Below are 19,927 nucleotides of genomic sequence, written 5' to 3'. Positions count from 1 at the left end.
TATTTTGTATTCATTTATTTTTTCATTCATTTATTTAATAAGTTATTTATTTACTTGATTTATTTTGTATTTATTTTATTCATTCATTTTTTTGTTAATTTTTTTACTCATTCTTTTATTTTTTATTTCATTTATTCTTTTATTTATTTATTTTGTATTTATTTTATTCATTTATTTATTTTGTATTTATTTTATTCATTTATTTATTTTGTATTTATTTTATTCATTTATTTATTGTTTTGTACTTATTTAAAAGCCTTTTTTAATTTTTTTTTTACTTGTCAAGATTTTGCAAGTTGCGTGACTCTTATGTCAGCTCACACTTTAATAAAACAACTGTGGCAATATTTTCATAGGCAATAATTATTTCACAGCTCTACATTCAGCTTGTCATTATTGCTGTGCTCTTAAAAAACGCAGTTATAAACAATAGCTAAGCTTATTGGGGGAGGGAGTTAACATCTGGAGCAGGGGGCCGGTCCACTTTAAGCTCAAATTAATACTAATCCTCACCCTGTACTGTACATTATATCTCCCATCGTTCAAAGTAAACCTGTTCTCTGGATCAGAGGCTGTCGGACTTGTGCGTTTGACCCTGCTGAGCAGTCGGCTAGCTGAAATTTGTCAGCGCAGGGCTTTCCAACATTTTTACTCTGGTCAGTTTGTCAGTTGGCCTTCTTCCCACTGGAGCATTAGAGAAGTCCTCACAGTATTAATCCTACAGATGGAAGGAAGTGTATAGGGACACATGAGCAATGGCTGACTGAATGAGGATTTGACATTTGTGTGTTTTTGTTTCTGTCCTTTTTTTTCCTGTGTCAATGATCGTTTCATTTTTGTTAGTGGAGATCACAAAGTACTTACTGATCTAAGTTAGATTATCAATATGTTGTGTGACATGTATGATGTTTGTGTCTTTCAGGAGGAGAGCGATCAGGAAAAGGCTGTTGCTCTTGAGGAGCTGGAAAAGACTTTGAGACAGCAACACGAGCAAACTGAACTCACTTACAGTGACAAGATGAGCCAGCTGACTGCGCAACTACAGCAGCTAGACACTGTTGTGTCACAGGTAAATCTTATTTAAGTCTGTAGAACATCTTGCGTAAACCTTTGATTTAAGTAAATATTTAATTAAAACAATTGGCTGTAAAGAATTTTAAATAATATTGAAAACGAAGGCAAATACAAGTAGTAGAAAATGAAAGCTCTGGTTATTCGGGTGTTCACTTAATTTGGACTTGCGTTTACAGACTGTTTGAGTTAAAGGATTAGTTTAAAAAAGATTATTCAGTCATTTACTCAAACCTTACTTGTTAGAATCCAATTTAAGCTCCTTCTGTTCAGTATAAAAGTGTTGTCTTTCCAGTTTGTTGTTGTTGTTGTTTAATTTTATTAGCTTTAAGCATTAAGTTTACTCAGCCAGAGCATATTTAATGCACTTGTTTTGAGCTAATTTTAGAAAAAAAATCATATTTTGCATGTTTTTGTTGTTGTTTTTTATGAATTAAAAGGCTGCTTTTAGTGTTTATTTATTTATTTATTTTTTCCTCCATGCCAAATGAATGGCTACAAATGAAAAATATTGGGGAAAACTAAAATAACGTGCAATGAAAAAATAGTAATGAAGATCTCCACATAATATTGAGTGCACGTGCAATATTTATACATAAATTTGCCTAAAGTCTTCTTTATTTTAAGTTTTTAAAGAAAAAGCTAGATTGTAGTGTTTTACAGCAAAGACATATTGGCATTGTCTGAATATAACATTGTGTTAATCAAGGATGTCCAGACTCGGGCCTGGAGGGCCGGTGTCCTGCAAAATTTAGTTCCAACCCCAATCAGACACAGCTGGCCCAGCTAATCAAGCTCTTACTAGGCTTTCTAGAAACATTCTTGCGGGTGTGTTGAAGCAAGTTGGAGCTAAAATCTGCAGTACACCGGCCTCCAGGACAGAGTTTGGACACCCCTGGTGTAAATGATTAAAATAAGATGGTGGTGATCACTATTCTATTTTGATTTGACAGTGGAAGCGACCACAACTCTATCTCTTGGTCACATGACTAAAATTGTGATATTAATCACCTGATCAAATCTCAGTTTATTCAGCTAAGAAATAAGGGAAGTCTTTTAGTACAGTTATTTCCACAGCATTAACATAATTTGGACCTATTTGTGTTATAATAAAGACCCTTGAACATATTAGTTCGTAATAAACACGGTGGAGAAAACTCGCACCTCAGGCACGCTTGTGTCTGGATTCACAAGTATTGCTTTAACAGCCAAGAGGAGAGGAAAAGTTACCTCACGAACACGCCAGCGCAGCAGGTCAAATGTCCAAAGTGTGTGAGAGAGAGAGGGGCAGAGATGGATTTTTACAGCATCTCTCCCTAGTATTGAAATAGCGGCTCGTGTGCTGTGCCTTCTTAAGTGTCAACCAAGACTTTCCAGCAAACTCACAAGCGGTTGATTTGTGCATAATTATCCACCGTTTAAGTAGTAGGAGTGTTATTTATTTAGTCGCCCTCGCCTCCTTTGCCATAGTAGTATTCTACTGCGACATCGCACATAGGAGATAAATGACGTCAGTACATAATAACCGGTTATGATCTAATACTGAACCGATATCGAATTGTCCCCATCTGCATCGCGGTGCACAGAAGAAACAATTCATTTTGACACCCCTATGTTATATACACAACCTCTATATAAGAATTGGTGGGTGGATGATAACACGGAGCCTAGTTAAGCTTTGGTAAGGCCGGTTGTTATGGTTACATCTTTGCATTCTTTTCGGGTAGTGAAAAGTGGCATAAATGAGAAGGCTCGACCTCCTTTAGTAGACTTTGCTGTTCGGGGTTATACCAGACGCCCTGAGTTTTGAGATCTTAAAGTTCATATAAAGAAATGACTTCAAATGAACCTGTTTGTATTATAATATTTTAGACTATTCCTTTTAAAACATCTGAAACCGCAAGTGACATGATTGCAGTTCTGTGAACTATAGTTGGTCATCAGCGCAATATTCGTGATAGTAACAGACCTGGATGAGCTTTTTAAACAAAACATTTTTCAGAATACAGACTCCTTGCTATTTTAAGGAGGTAGTGAGGATGCTATATACTCAACTTCTCTTTAAGAACTGGTGGATAGATGATAACATGGGGTCTAGTTAAGCGTTGGTAGGGCTGATTGTTAAGGTTGCATCTTTGCATGCTTTTCGGCTGGTGAAAAGCGCCATATATGAGAAGGCTCGACCTCCTTTAGTAGACTTTGCTATTCTGTGTACTACCAGAAGCCCTGAGTTTTGAGATCTTAAAGTTCATATAAAGAAATGACTTTTATCTGAACCTGTTTGTATTATAATATTTTAGACCAGTGTTTCTCAACTGGTGGGTCACGGATATATTGACGACAAAAAAAGACTTAAAGCCTCAGTGCCATATGTAGTGAGGTGCTCTCACAAGAGAGCATGAAACCCTCTAAATTAAAACAACATTTAGAAACCAGAAAACATGTTTCATTAACAGTTCATTATTAACAGTATTTGTCGTTTTTACTTTGTAATATTTCTATAATTTGTTCCATTTTGTTAAATGACTGCAGTAAAATACTGTTTATTTGTAAGTCTTGGTGAATTTCTTATGATGTATCCGTCACTACTTGTTTATTTATACAAATGAATACAAATTAATTATAATTCCTAAAATTGTATTATAGTTCCTAAAGATTAGGGTCGTGGCTTGATGACCATGTAAAAATATGTGTCCCATGGCCAAACCAGTTGAGAACCCCTGTTTTAGACTATACCTTTTAAAAAACAACATCTTAAGCCGCAAATGACATGATTGCAGTCATGGGAACTGTAGTTGATCATCAGCGCAATATTTATGATTGTAAAAGAACTACATCAACTTTTTAAACAAAACGTTTTCAGAATACAGCCGCTTTGCTATTTTTTAGGAGGTGTTGAGAATGTTAAATACACAACCCCTGTATAAGAACTGGTGGGTGGATAATAACTGGGGCCTAGTTAAGCTTTGGTAAGGCCTGTTGTTATGGTTACATCTTTGCATGCTTTTCAGTTTTTAAAAAGCGCCATAAATGAGAAGGCTTAACCTCCTTTAGTAGACTCGGCTATTCTGGGTACTACCAGATGCCCTGAGTTTTGAGATCATAATGTTCGTATGAAGAAATAACTTCCTATGAACCTGTTTGTATTATAATATTTTAGACTATACCTTTTCAAACAACATCTTAAGCTGCAAGTGACATGATTGTAGTTAAGTGAACTGTAGTTAATCATCAGCGCAATATTCATGATTGTAACAGACGTGCATGACAGTTTTTAACAAGAAAGACTCTTTGCTATGTTAATGAGCTGTTGAGGATGCTATATACACAATCTCTATGTAAGAACTGGTGGGTGGAAATGATAGCATGAGGCCTAGTTATGCTTTGGTAGGACTGGTTGTTATGGTTACATCTTTGCATGCTTTTTGGCTGCTAAAAAGCGCCACACATTCTTAAAGGAGCCTTATTTAAATTCAGGTTACATTGTCTCATGTCTCCTTTTTAATAGCTGTTTTTCCCACTCTTAATGGCGTTGAATCTTTCATGCTCAGACGCTCATTCTATTAAACTATGAGGCCATCGAAAGATTTACCGTTTTTTTATCTTTCAGCAAGCTTCATTTGTTATGCCTCCAGATGTCAACTTCCTTATTCGTTAGCTGAATTGACACCCTTCGGGTAAACGTTTACACTTTTCCAACTTGTGTGATGACTGGTTTCCTGTCTGTGGTGTCTCTCCTGCCTCTTCCTCAGCTGCGAGCAGAGGTCAGTGGACTGCAGGGGGAGCTGGAGGGCAAAGGGGCTGAAATGGAGACGCTGGAGTCCCTCCTGCATCGCAGAGAACGGGAGAAACAGGAGGGAGACAATCTAATGGCCATGCTAAGAACAGACCTCAGCACGGCCACACAGCAAAGGTCAGCTTACCTGCAGACATTTGGGGGAAACTATAACTGATTATATCTGATTATATATGATTTGTCAATGACTTTTTGTTTTGTCTCTGTCAGACAAGACCTGCAAACAGCAAGAGATAAACTACAGCGCATTGTCAAAGAGATGCTTCGAATCACAATGGCAACGGAAGAGCACATCAGCCACAAGTTAGGGTCTTGTGTTTCAGGTGGTCAGTCTGAGGAAAAAACGCCCAGCTCTATGACAGCCAGGAGTAGCCGTGATTCACATGAAACTGGTATGTTTCTTTAAAGAGTGCTTAATAAAATAAAATCACTTTTCTAAATAGGGAAAGAACTGAATTTGTATTAAAAAATCTGAATGGTTTGCTGGTTAAAAGGATCACACTTTAGAATGTTCAACTGATTTGGATAATTTTTCCGATCAGCAAAAGCCAAAAACAAACTGCTCATAAATATATTAGAAGATTGCTTGGTTAATCCAAAAATAACCTATATACAGTCTGTATATTAAATTCAACAAATAACCTTTTTAATAAATGAGATGTCCAGATATTGTTATTGATGATAATTGCCATATAAAGCCGTTGAATAAATACAATATATTCAGTGCTTCTCACACATAGACTTTAATTGGACGGGCCGGCCAGGTATATTAACGACCACCCATGTACTGTATATTTGGTCACATTTTTTTTTTAAATAACTTTTTATTATTCTTTTAATCTTTTAGTTCGTCTGGGATTTCTAAATCTCTTAAACTGTCCAGGATTTGGCTTTTGGTTTAGCTTTTTAAGCAGTTTTCTATTTTTTTTTAAAGCCTGCTTTACCTTTGCTTGTCTGAACTTTTCAATATTCTCACAGAGGACAAAATTGCATCTTTAGATTGCACCGTTAGAAATTGTTAAATATAAATAAATAAATAAAAAAACAACACTTTTTATTCTTGTAATTATACTTTTTAGAGATTTTTATTCCATATGTTTTAGTCCTTAATGGCATTCATTTCTAATTTGCTGTGTATATTTTTTTTTAAATGATGTTGATATTACATATTTTATACATATCTAACATGCTTTGGCAATACTGTATGAAATGTCATCATCAGATTTTACCTGTCAGTGGGTGCACATGGCTCCTGAATAGAATAAAAGTTAAACAAATAGTGGATAAAAAATAAAAAATTAATAAAAATATTGTTAAAATTGTTTATGTAAATCGTATGTTTTTTTAACATCAACATACACATAAAAGTTGTTTTGTTTTTAGGGCTACAACATTGCAATATTTAGTTTTTTATGCATTATATATTGTGGTTTTATGAATACAATTTCACCAGATGACTTGAATGGAACCATTTTGAAATCATTCATAAGTTTTAGATGGATCGAGATGATTTTAGTGGAGCGCCTCTCCATCAAATTAAAATAAAGTATATAAGCACAGATTAATACAATACATGTGACAGGAATGATGCAAAAAAGAAAAGTTTAAAGTTAATTTTCCTCCAGACCGATTAACATGACTCTTTTGTTCTGCAAGTTGTTCTGAAAACTTGTTATAGCATTGCTAAAATTATTATTTGTTTTATACCATTTACTATATTTAGGGTGTCTGCAGGGTCCTAAAATGTCTTAAATTTCACAAACAAAACTTAAGGCTTTAGAAATGATGGCGTTGGTCTTAAATCATTTTAATCAGGTCTTATTTTTTTACTAGGTCCATAATGCTTCCCAATTGGGCCAATATCAATCCAGTCACATCTCAATAAAACTTTTTTTTTTTTTATAATGTTTTTACCAATATGGTTTAATTAGCTTCCTTACAGTAACATTAATATAAAAGTTTCCTATGTATTTATAGACCATATATGCTGAGAACACTGACTTGCGTTTAGTTTATGGTGGTTTTTAAAACCAATGTAAAAATTTTTTTTCTCAATGTCATGTTAAAAGTAAGACTTGAGTTTGCTTGAGACTTGAGTTAATTCAAAATTAGCTAAATTTGTGTTTGTTTGAGACAAGATAAAATGTTTACCATTGGCGCAACTGTCATTAGAAAAAAGCCTTAGGGTTTAACACCATCTGAAATTATTTCATTAAAAAGGTCTTAAGTCTTAAATTTGACTTGATAACCTGTATATTGCTTAAAGTATTTACAAATATGTTCTCTTTCATATGTAGCATGTTTGGTTGATTTTAAACTGAATTTTTAACAGTGAATTTATCAAGTTTTTTGTGTTTTTGTTTTTTCCAGGAGAGGCGACTGGTGTGGAAGCGGAGACTGACTGTAGCGTGTGGTCTTCAGCTGTGGATGAGGTGTCGGAGTTGTCTCAGAGGCTTTGTGAGAGCGTGTTCTCTGGACCGGAGGGTGAGCTGGAGGCAGAAGGAGAGGAGCTCATGTTAGGAGCCTGCACACGTTTGCGGACCTCTGTCGATAAACTACTGGAGCTGCTTTCAGAGTCTTCGCAACAGGTGCTACACTTACAAACCAACGGATTATAACAGGATTTGCATACAGTGTCTATTGTGTGGAGTAGATGGTATGCATGGCTACAGATATTTAACGTGATTGATAGCAATTGTAGGGAGGTGACCAAGTTAATGATCCATGTTATATATTTTTGTGGTTTTGTTTTAACCTTTTAGTATGCACTTTTAATATTAAAAGGGACAGTTTACCCAAATCTGAATTTACTGAAATACACTCCCCTTTCACTGGTCACAAAACAGTTTGAGTTTTTTTTTTTTCTTTTGTTGAACATAAAAGAAAACATTATGAAGAGAGATGGAAAGCGTTTATCATTGACTTCCATAGTATTTGTTTTATGTTCTGTGAAAGTCAATGCTTAGCAATTTCTAGCTTTCTTTAAAATATCATTGAATATCATGTGGCTTTGAACCTGTTGGGGATAAGTAAATTGGGCAAATTTTAGTTTGTGGGTGAACTATCCCTTTATGGACAGACTCTGTTTAAATGTTGGGTTTACACAAAGATTTATTTTAATTTCCACCCATAGTTCATCACACTTTTCATTTTGATTTTGTCATTTATTCCTTTGTTGGCAACTGAATTTTCAGTAGCTGATTTGAGCATGAAACATTATAGATTTAAATTAATACATATAAATTAACAAACTCTTATACATTATATTAAATTATTTGAATGATTAATCAATTTTACTTGTGTAAAGGTTCAAAATAGCATGTGAAATATGAAAATTCATGTGAAGAATAACTCTTTTGTATATTATAAAGTTTTTCTTTGTGGTGTTTAAATGTTTATTGACTTCAATCATTTTTTCATAAACGTTAACAACAATCATTTTCACACTGTTCCCAATAAAGCATTTCTGATTTTTAGAATTAATTTCATTTTTCTCTATTTCAGCTTTATTCAGCATCTTTTTACAATGGTTTTGATTTGAGTTACCAATAACCTTGCTGTCAATGCATCAGATCTGATAGAATATTGTGTCACACTTTATTTTGATGGTTTGTTTGTTGAATTTAAGTTACATTGCAATTCTTATAACATTATAAGTAGACGGTTAGGTTGCAGTTAGGGTTAGTGTAAGTTGACATGTACTTGCAAAGTTTCTTATATTCAGTTAGATGTTTGTTGAATGTCTGTATCAACAGATATTAAGCAGACAGACTACTAATACTCAAATGGACTATCAAAATAAAGTGTTACCGAAAAAATGTACTGTTAGAAATTCAGATTACAATTCAAGTATTAATAATCAGGGTTCCCAAGCTTCTTGAGAGTACTTGAATTTCAGACTTATGGGTTCAAGGCCTGGAAAGTACATGAACAAATAAACAGTTTAATTTCCGATTTAATTCAAGCACTTTCAAGGACCTGTATTTGTTTTTATTTCAGCCATTGTACTTGATTGTCAAAAAAAGAACAAAAAAAGCTAATAACTAATAATTTTTTTTTAAATTATTTATTTATTGATAAATTTATAATCAAAATTTAAATCTTACACGGAAACAAATAACAAATAACACTCATTTGATCAATATTTCAAAAACCACATTTAATATTACCAGTATTGCAATTTATTTGGAGCATGACTTTTTAGAACCGGTCCATTTTTGAAAATTACTTTGACATTTTAACATAAATATTAAGTGTATTTGAAATGTTAAATCCACTAAAGACTATTTGGCAATAAATTACAAAGGTGCTTGATTTAAAAAATAATGATGCTTCAAGAAGAAGTCCTTGAATCTGCTATTTCTGAAAGTGAGGGAACCCTGAAAATGACTTTTAATTTTTTATTAACCGATTTACCTTTGTCTATTTTTTTTCCTCCTCCTCCTCTGTTTCTCTGCTGTAGCTGGAGCAGATGTGTAGTCTGCAGGCTGTACTAAATGAACGATTCCGAGATGGAGGCGAAGCCGGAGCGTCTCTGCTGTTTCAGAACTCTCAGCTCCTAGAGCAGCTTGATCACGAGGCCAGTCTGAAGAGCCAGCTACAGTTGGAGCTTCACAAGGCTGAAGGTCAGAACCCCTGTATTTACACTCTGTTATCAGATGGTTCATATCTGCATATTTCTCCTCTAGTGTCAGTCACTTCTGTGACTCATTTGCTTTCCTGTATGCATTCACAGTTGAAGTCAAAATGATTAGCCCTCCTGTTTTTTTCCCAAATGATGTTAAACAAAGCATGGAACTTTTCACAGTATTTTCTATTATATTTTTTACTCTAAAGATAGTCTTAGAGAGCTTTCACATCTATATGTTTGTTTCGGAACCTGGCTCATTTGCCCAGTTAGTGCAGTTGGTTTGGCATATATGAAACCCGCAATCGTGCTCTGATCTGCGCCAAAACAATTTATTCGAGACCACCTGAATCGATTGTACTAAGAAAGCAATACGATCCAGCGAACTAACTACATCAGTGTGTTATAGATATGGATTAGCTATATATATGGCTATATGAAAAGAGAATTACGAGTAGAGTGGGATGTCATTCCTACTGGTAAATCTGCGTTTCAAATCAAATACGAAAGTAAAAGCATGTTGAAATGATAACGAAAGCTGTTTATCCATGAGACAAATTGACCGAAATTACCATCTAATATTTTTTCCATGTTTTAATCGTATAATATTTTGCATTAGGCCTGTTGTTTTGTTCATTTCTGCACTGAGACCTCGACAGAAAGATCAACATTGATCTGCTTCATGATCTGACTGCAGTCTCGGTTCATCTGTTATTTCTCTCTATAATGTAAGCCTATAAAGAATAATTTTAGCTAACATTTTTAAAAATCGATTGTTTGATTTAAATAGATGGATTTTAACAACCCTTGACAACTGAAATGAGGCTATGTATGAGAGAGTCTTACCTCTGATTTATATTTGGTGACTGTCTGTGGGTGTCAAAATTACGAACTTTTGCTCAAGTCTTATTGCTCATCATCATAAATTTAAAATAGTGACGTATGTTGGCACAATAGCCTAGTGGTTACCGCACTGACGTATGGTGCAGTAGCATCTCAGGGCATCCAGAGTTCGAATCCCAGCTTAAGGACATTTCCCGTCCTTACCCCATCTCTCTTTCCCACTTCGCTTCCTGTCTGAAATACTGTCCTATCCACTTAAAGGCAAAAAGGCCAAAACTAAAACTTTAAAAAATAGCGACTTATGACAGCTGAGTGGAATCAGTGGGTCTCTGACCAATGTGAGGAGAGTTTACTCGCACATGACTTTAATTATTTTGGTCTGTTTAGAAACTTTGCTGTGTGAAAGCGAACCACAACAAGAACAAAAAGCAACATTGTTACAATTTTACTCCCTGTTACAGAACAAACCAATTGATCTACAGGTGTAAAAGCATCCTTATTTGTTTTATTTCAGCTAGAATAAGGGCAGTTTTCAATAATAATGAAAAAAAAACATTTTAACAGCAATATTATTAGCACCTTTAAGCAATATTTTTCTTTTCGATTGGCTACAGAACAAACCATCATTATGCAATCATTTGACCAATTAACCTAGCATTTTGTAAAATATCTAGTAAAATAATATGTACTGCCATCATGGCAAAGAAAAAAGAAATCGGTTATTAAAAATTAGTTATTAAAACTATTGTTCAAAAAAGTATTGAAAAAAATCTTCTACTAAAGTACTAAAAAACTGTACATTTGCCTCTAGGTCTGATAGAGGGCTACGTTGCTGAGAAAGCCACTTTGGAGGAGGTGCTTCAGCAGAAGGAGACGCAGGAGCAGCGTCTGGCAGAGGAGCTGGAGAGCGCACGCATGCAGCTAAAGCAGATCGGCGAGAATCACACTCTTCTCCTGCGCCAAAGAGAAGCCCTCACTGCCGACCTTGGAAACACTGAGAAGGGTGAGAGAGAAAGGGCTTACGGCTGTGCTTTAAAATGATGTTTTATAGCAGTGTTTTCCAACCCTGTTCCTGAACGCACACCAACAGTACACATTTTCAACCTCTCCCTAATCAAACACACCTGAATCACCTCATCGGAATCTTAGAAGAGACATCAAAACCTCAAATGCATGGGTCAAATAAGGAAGACATCCAAAATATGTACTGTTGGTGTGTCTCCAGGAACAGGGTTGGGATAGACTGTTCTGTAGTGTAATTCTCTGTAATTTATGTAATAGTGTCATTCAGTACATCTTAGACTGCCCCACTGAAGAGGTGTCTATGCAATGTGGGTCATCTATAATATAGTAGTTTAAAGTTTTATTTAGTTGTAGAATTATTATTTTTTTTCATAAATTACATTATTCTTATGCATTTAAAAGGATAGTTCACTCAAAACTGAAAATTGTCGTCATTTACTCTCCCTTCATAGTGTTGTCATAATACTGAAATTTCCAACTTTGATTCGATACCTTGAGAAATATTGATATTCGATACCATTTTTTGATACTCTGGGGAACAAATTCCACAGTTAAAAGTATGCAAATAAAGTAAATAGGGAAAAAATAACTGAACATTATAATGCTTATACCTGGTACGTCAGCAAAAAGGACTGCACTAAATTAGTTTAGTTTTTTTAATGTAATCTTATTTTTTTGATCAAAACAAGATTGTTAATCATCATCATCATCATCATCATTATTATTATTATTATTATTATTATTCATCTCCATACTGGTGAGAAGAGAGTGGGAGAGAGAAAAAAAACAATATCGAAAGTAACCAAAAGCAAGATTGTATCATAATAAATATATCAGTAAAGTTTTTATTTATTTTTTTATTGATTATATTATTGATTTTGACCATTCCGTCACATCACAAACCACTTTAGGTTTTCTTTTTTTTGTAGAACACAAAAGAAGTTATTTTGAAGAATGCTGAAAACCTGTTACTCAGTAGACGTCCATAGCATTTGTTTTTCCTACTCTGCAAGTCAATGAAAAATTGTAGAAATCTGTAGCCAAAGTAACTTCTTTTGTTCAACAAACAAAGCAAACTCGTAAATGTTTGGAACCAGTTGATTGAGTAAATGATGAGAAATTTCATTTTTGGGTGAGCAATCTCTTTAAACCCAATTCTGAGCTGCATCAATCAGTCAATCTGCATACATGTCAATTGCACCACATATGAACAAACTGTGCCTCTTCTGTAGTCCTGAGTTGGACTTTGTTGATGCTCATTTTATTAGAGTAATTTCAAATGCTAAATTTAACTAGCATAAACCAAAGATTATGCCATGTGCTGCATACAGTATATCTTTATAAGTTATACAAATCCTAGAAAAATATCAAGATTTTTGTTCAATACTGCTTACTTGTGATGGAGTTGTAAATGAGTGGTTTGTGTGCTTTTGATGGAGCTGGTTTCATCCTACAAATTCTTTCTGCTCTGTAGGCTTCCTTGATGCAGAGGAAGAGACAGGTTTGTTATTATAATCCAAGGCTGATGTATATATTTGATTTTAAAACAAAATTAACCACTAAATGCGTCCATTTCAGATGAAGTTTGCAAACTGTTCTTTAAAATTTTGTAGGGGTGTAACGATACATCGTACTAACCAGAAATCGTGAAATAAAAATTGCTGATGTAAACAATTACACTCGTGATATTTACATTTCGTTGCTGTGAAATCCCGTGCGGTGATTTCTAGATTGTTTGACCACAGAGAAAGAGAGAAAGGATGCGCTAGTGAATGAAGCCTAATTCTGTGTGTTTGGAAGCGTTTGCCTAGGCTGTGAATAACTGATCTGGAGCTTCACAAGATCTGGACCCACTTGTAGTACATATGATTTATGTGGTTCAGGTTTATTTTAATTAAACTTATTTTTTATTTATTTTTTAAATCTCCATGACTGTACCTACTGATTTCAGCGGTGATTTCTGGAGCTTCACTTTGCAAAGTGATACACATTTAAATGATCATATCGCAATTAGAGTTATGATCGCTTCAAGCATTTTATATAGTTTATTTTTTTCATAGTGAACACAGTAATGTACATGCTGCTTTCCTGTAGATCAAATAAATGCCTTTATTCTGGTAATGAAAAATGTCTGATTTTACCAGTGAAAATGACCTATTTATATGTAGTCTATGGCAGTTCAAGCTTAGAGTAAAGAATTCATCTTAAGAATTATAATGGTTGTATTGATGGTCATCACTGTCCTGTCCATTAAAGACCAGCCCCAATTTAAAGTCCATTCAAGTCCACCACTCTAAGTATTCACAAAATGTAGCATTTTAAGCAGCAGGCCTACATATTATTGTAAAATAGTTTTTTTGTACCTTGTTTAGAGATAATAATGTTTGACTTTGTTTCGAAACGTGAGTTGATTGCATTTGTTACACCCCTAGAAATTAGTTTTTCATTAACGTTTTTGCTTTAATATAATCTTTTTTTTTTTTGCAGCCTGACTTGTTCAAATATTATTTTGAAGGTCAAACTTTTCGTTTGACTTTTCATTCTTTGCCTGTTTCTACTCAGTCTAGTTTGCTGTGCTTTTTTATTTGTTCAACGAAAATGCAAAAATTATTCGAAGCTCTCTTACATGCTTGCATTTTAATGTTTGAGTGTGTTAAGTTTTAAGTGTCTTTTTTTTTTTTGCGTACAATATAGAGAAAATATTGTGTCGTGAGTTCAGCATTGAATTGTGACGAGTGCATTTACACATTTATTCTTTCATTAACGTTTTTGCTTTAATGTTTTTTTTTGCAGCATAACTAGTTCAGATATCAAAACTTTATTGTTGTTGACACAAATTTTAGCGCAATTTAATATAATATTGTTGATTAACAAAGCCCTAATACAATATAGAAAAAATATCATATTGTGAGTTCAGTATCGAAATGCATATTGAATCGTTAGTTGAGTGCATTGCTACACCCATAGAAATGAGTTTCTCATTAACATTTTTGCTTTAATGTAACTTTTTTTTGCAGCCTAACTTGTTCACATATCGTTTTGAAGGTCTAACTTTTCCTTTGACTTTTCATTCTTTGCCAGTTTCTACTCAATCTAGTTTGCTGTGCTTTTTATTTGTTCATCGAGTATGCACAAATCATTCAACGCTCTTACATGTTTGCATTTAATATTTGAGTGTTTCAGGTCGTTTTTATTTATTTTATTTTTTTTTAAGCATACAATATAGAGAAAATATTCTCTAGAGTTCAGGATTGAATTGTTCTTGCTTTAATGTAATCTCTTTTTTTTGCAGCCTAACTTGTTCAGATATTAAAACTTCATTGTTGTTGAAATAAATTTTTTATAGCAATTCAATATAATGTTTATTGGCACAGCCCTAATATAATATAGAAAAAATAACGTATTGTGAGTTCAGTATCGAAATGTGTGTCGAAACGTGGGTTGAGTGTGTTATTACAGCCCTAGAAATTAGTTTCTCATTAACATTTTTGCTTTAATGTAATCTTTTTTAAAAAAATGTTCAAATATCATTTGAGGGTCTAATTTTTTTTTAGACTTTTCATTCTGTGCCAGTTTCTACTCAATCCAGTTTGCTGTGCTTTTTTATTTGAGTGTTGAGAATGCACAAATGATTCAAAGCTCTTTTACATGGTTTCATTTTAATATTTGAGTGTGTTTTGTTTTGAGTGTCTGATTTGTTTTATAGCATACAATATAGAAAAATATTGTATCGGGAGTTCAGTATCGAAATGCGTATCGAAAGGTGACTTGAGTGCATTGTTACACTCCTAGAAATTGTTTCATTAACGTTCTTGCTTTAATGTTACCTTTTTTTGCAGCCTGACTTGTACAAATATCATTTTGAAGGTCTGAGTTTTCTTTTGACTTTTAATTCTTTGCCAGTTTCTACTCAATCCAGTTTGCTGTGCTTTTTTTATTTGTGCGTTGAGAATGCACAAATGATCCAAAGCTCTCTTGCATGTTTGCATTTTAATGCTTCATTGTGTTTTGTTGAAACATGAACTCCTTTACACATTTTTCTCACTGGTTCTGTGGGCTCTTTGCAGCTCTTCTGGCGGAGGCCGAGCGTCTCGGGCAGGAGTGTGTGGAAGTTCAGCGGCAGGCGGAGAAGGATCGCGGTGGCTTGGCGTCCCGTCTGCATATGCTGGAACAGGCCCTGGAGGAGCAGGAGAGCCGTGCGCATCAGCTGGAGGAACAGCACCGCCTGCAGACTGAAGACCTGCAGCAACACATTGATGCTCTGGAGAAACAGCTCAAACATAACCGGCAGTTCATCGACGTGAGTTTGTTCAGTGCTTCATTCAGGTTCTGTGCAGACGTTTGACTCCCTGATAGTTTTGGCAGCAGTTTTACAAAACAGACTTGGTGTTAGCTTAGTTTAATCTTGTTTTTTACAGGAACAAGCGGTAGAACGGGAGCATGAAAGGGATGAGTTTCAGCAGGAAATCAAGAATCTGGAAGCTCAGTTGAAACATCCGTCTAAAGGACATGCATCGGTGGACAGCAAGGGTCAAAGGGTAAGGTTTAATGCTGAAAACTTAAGAAATGTGACCATCTTAACAGTCTAATTTTTAAAATTATGATTATTTTATTTATTGTAAATTGCAAAATGTGGCAAATGTATGTCAGCAAAATAGATAAGCAGAAGCTTCCCTCTTAGAAAAATTTTCTATAACCATATAATGCCTGGTACAGGTCAGGTTATGCTTTGCTTTTGGATTTGTAAAGAACTGTTCTATTCAGCGTTCCTATAGGTCATAAACAGTGGCGCAAAAATGGGGTATGCAGTATATGCGGCGCATAGGGGCGCCACACATGGGGGGCGCCATTGTGCCAAAACTATTTTTGAAATTATCTATTTTAAAAGTTTCAAATAATATATATATTTTTGTTAATAATGTTTCTTTAGCATTTTATATGCATATAATATTGTATTTTATTAAATAAAGAAATCATTCCACCCCTCCCCCCATTTTTTTAAACCATATGCATGTTTCTATGAATTTATTATGTATCATATTAATTCATCAGGCCTTTTGGTAACTTCTTTGCTCAACTATTTTACTTTTAGCTACAAACAAAGTTATAACATTTCAATTAAATAGAACATTTCACACAGTTTGTTTCTGTTTTTTTTTTACACTAAACATTTGACAGTCTTTTTTTATTTCACTTTTTGCAGTTTCAGTCAATTGTTCTTGCAAAGACAGACCTTACTTTTCTCACAGTATGCATGTGAGAAGTAATTGCAATGTTCTTTTGCCCTTTAGGACTCCCATGTCTATCATTTTGTTTTGACAAATGTAGTACAAAAAGTCCAAAAGCAAGGCTAGTCAAGGTGCTATAATCATTTAGAGAGGGAAAATTAAACTGAGAAATTTTTTTTTCTGGTAGTATGAGATGCATTTCTTTGCGACGTAACATGCTTAATGTAATTATACCTTTTACTACTTCATACTATTTCAGTTGTGTTCAGAACTGTGAAACTGTATTTTTTGAAGCATATTGATATCTTTAAGTAAAATATCTTTAATTTATTGATGGAAATATTTTCCACATTTTATCACTTGCCTGTTATAAAATATAGTTGGATTGAAGGGGGGCGCGCAAAAGTTGAAGCTGCATACTCATCAGTGAATGTGCAGTTGCACCCCTGGTCATAAAGAAAAATATATATAATTCAATGTCTGGAACAGGCCTTTTGAAATTCCAAGCCATGGAATACCAGGAATTTTTGTTTTGCCTCATTTAGGTTTCATTAATCAATTTTATTTTCTTAATTTTTATTTTATTTTACTTGTATTTTTATGTATGTTTAGGCTATTTTTCAACTTTTAATTTAGTTTTAATTGATATTTTCATATTAAATTTAAGTCAGTCATCAAGCTGTACTTGTATACTAAGGCTATCATGCCAGGCATCAGAAGGACCACTTCAAACACTGTGTTATAAAAGTAGTTGACAAGCTAAAAATAAATTTAGCAAAACTACTATCGAGCAATAAAATATGGGAGAGGAAGCACTTCACAACCATAAACTGTAAATAGCTAAAATGAGAACAACAATGGATAATTTGACCTCAGATTTTTAGAGAAAAATAAGGTAAAATAGCCATTGTTGTTCTCGTATTGGTTATTAAAGTCATTCTAAATTATATTCATGCTTAAATATTTTTGTTATAAAAAGCACAAAAGCTGTTTGTTTTTCTGTTCGTTAGATGTCATAGAAATTCTGCTTTTTAGTTTATATAATATATAGATATAAAGTGGCTATTTTGTATGTTGTAACCGTTACAATTGTTTGTTTGCTTAAATGGTGATTTAAAACAGGAAATCATTTTGATTTTATTTATTATATTATTTTACTACTTTTATGAAAATGTTGTCTAATTATTTTATGTAAGTGTTTTGACTAAGCATTCTAGTATTCTCATGATGCTGTGGAAATTGATTTAGGCTAAAGCAGGTTTTTTTTTTCTCTTTTTACATATAAATGTATGAAACCCACTCCTCTTCCAAACCTCATTACTCACAAACTCTAGCAATGAAACAAAAGCCATTCACATATTGTCTGGGTCTAATCTCTGAATGATTTGACTGCTTATTTAGATGCTATTCTTTTTCTCCCTAACTAAATCTAGATTGAGGACTTGGCTATTCAGGTATGTAATCCAGCAGTAGCCATGAATGTGCTGATTCTGTAGCTGATATTGCATGGCTTAGACAGTAGAGCATGTGATGGACGTTGTCCAGTCATGGTCTTGTCTTGTTTTTCAAAGCTTTTTCCATTTATACACCGTACATCAGTCATGTCTTTTGTTAATGTTGTTGTTTTTTTTCCTCTTCTGTCCTCCCACGCCAAAACACATTCTTTTTCTCTGTCCTATAAAATGTCTGCTTACTACTTTTGTAGCTGCTGAATGAATGACTTTGTCGCCTTAACTGTTCACCTCAGCTCATCTGCCCATTCCTTTTAGGATTATCTTGTGACCCCCTTAAATGTATCTATTCTTGGCAGAAGTGTTGTTTTGTATTACTTTTGTTGTTGCTTGCTTGACGTATACTACAACATTCATTTTTGGTGTTTGTATCCAAATACTTGAAGGAACACTCCACTTTTTTTGGAAATAGACTGAATAGAAATAGAATTTTACAACTTCCCTCTAGTTAAACAATTGTGTTTTACCATACTTGAATCCATTTCGCCAATTTCAGGGTCTGGCGTGAGTACTTTTAGCTTAGCTTAGCATAAATCATTGAATTGGATTAGACCATTAGCAATGATATTACGCAGCACCTGCGTAATACCATTGCTTCTACTGCAGCCATTGTACAGCAGCAAAGTTCCTTTATAATTACGCTGGAATGAGAGTATAGTTCCTTGCCATATCAGCCTTAAAAATAGCAACTTCTCTTTTTTTTTTTTGGAATTACTTGTGTACAAAAACTACTATTTGTATTATTACTCGTGTAAAAACTTGTAATTACAAGACAAGCTTTAAATGGAAATATTTTGGAATCTATTTTTGAGAACTGATTAAGTGCGATTCTAATAGTCTAATGTGATTCAAAGTTTTATGCTAAGGTAAGCTAAACGTGCTCCCCTTTTAAAAGCGCAGACCTGTAGATTGGCTGAATGGATTAATAAAGGTTAAAACTGTTTAACTGATTTTAAAAATTTGCCTATTTCTAAATAAAGTGGAGTCTTTCTTTAATGTTTTTCATCATACCCTAATGGTCATTATTCTCTATGCATTTGACTTTCTTGGTGTCTTTTTTGCTCAGGTGGAAAGTCTTCAGGCTCTGATCAAAGACAAAATGGAAGACTACAGTGTCCTATTATTAGCAAAAGAGCAGTGCCAGCGTGACGTGGAAGAGCGCAATGATGAAATTGAAAAATTGGCAACTCGTATCCGCGAGCTGGAGCAGGCGTTGCTGAGCTGTGCAGAGGCAAGCCGAACTGTAACACAGCTGGAGCAAGAACTTCAGAAAGGACGCAAGAACTTTCAGGAGCTCACACAGGTGTGCAAAAATACACACACAAGTAGGGCCTCACTAATATGACACAGCTTGATTTAACTACAGAAGCATTTCAGACACATTCTTTTCAAGTATTTTGTGTACATGTACTCGCCGAAAATATGCATGAAATATGAAGGCATGTATTTAATACATATCCTGTATGGTCTAAAAAAAAAATCTGAATAATTTTAAACCGATTGAATGCAAGCAAAAGGTAAAAGTCAAACATGCAGTAGTTCTGAGTTTTATTCTTTTAATTTGGTTATCATTGCCTTGTCTTCAGTGTGTATAATTGTTGAACTTGCTCTTCAGTGTTTACTTTACTGTTCACAAGTGGAAATTTATCTCTGGCTTCACCACACAAACAAATCAGCGTTCACATTACACACATCACAGAAAAAACAGGCAACACAAATACATTCAATGTCATCATACAGATCACATTTAAAAACAAAACTCTATTTTAAACTCTATACATACTTAGGACCCTGTAAACTTTAATGGCAGTTGGCACATAGGACATTT

General features: G+C 34.1%; 1 protein-coding gene across 4 annotated transcripts in view; it reads left to right on the top strand.

Annotated features, from left to right (window-relative positions):
- pcnt (pericentrin) overlaps window positions 1-19,927 on the top strand; it is a 102,044-nt gene that overhangs the window by 43,498 nt on the left and 38,619 nt on the right. For 2 of the 4 annotated variants that reach the window (XM_087255041.1, XM_087255039.1), the window contains exons 23-32: window positions 923-1,069; window positions 4,824-4,984; window positions 5,078-5,259; window positions 7,238-7,455; window positions 9,330-9,492; window positions 11,149-11,340; window positions 15,428-15,660; window positions 15,779-15,898; window positions 18,022-18,042; window positions 19,166-19,402. In XM_087255041.1, the coding sequence (XP_087111167.1) occupies window positions 923-1,069; window positions 4,824-4,984; window positions 5,078-5,259; window positions 7,238-7,455; window positions 9,330-9,492; window positions 11,149-11,340; window positions 15,428-15,660; window positions 15,779-15,898; window positions 18,022-18,042; window positions 19,166-19,402 (1,674 nt within the window). 4 annotated transcript variants of the gene reach the window in all.

The sequence above is a fragment of the Danio rerio genome, chromosome 6 (assembly GCF_052040795.2).
Source record: "Danio rerio strain M-AB ecotype USA chromosome 6, GRCz13ab, whole genome shotgun sequence".
NCBI classification, from domain to species: domain Eukaryota; kingdom Metazoa; phylum Chordata; class Actinopteri; order Cypriniformes; family Danionidae; genus Danio; species Danio rerio.
Note: the sequence above shows the minus strand (reverse complement) of the source record. Positions and strands in the feature narration are given on the sequence as shown.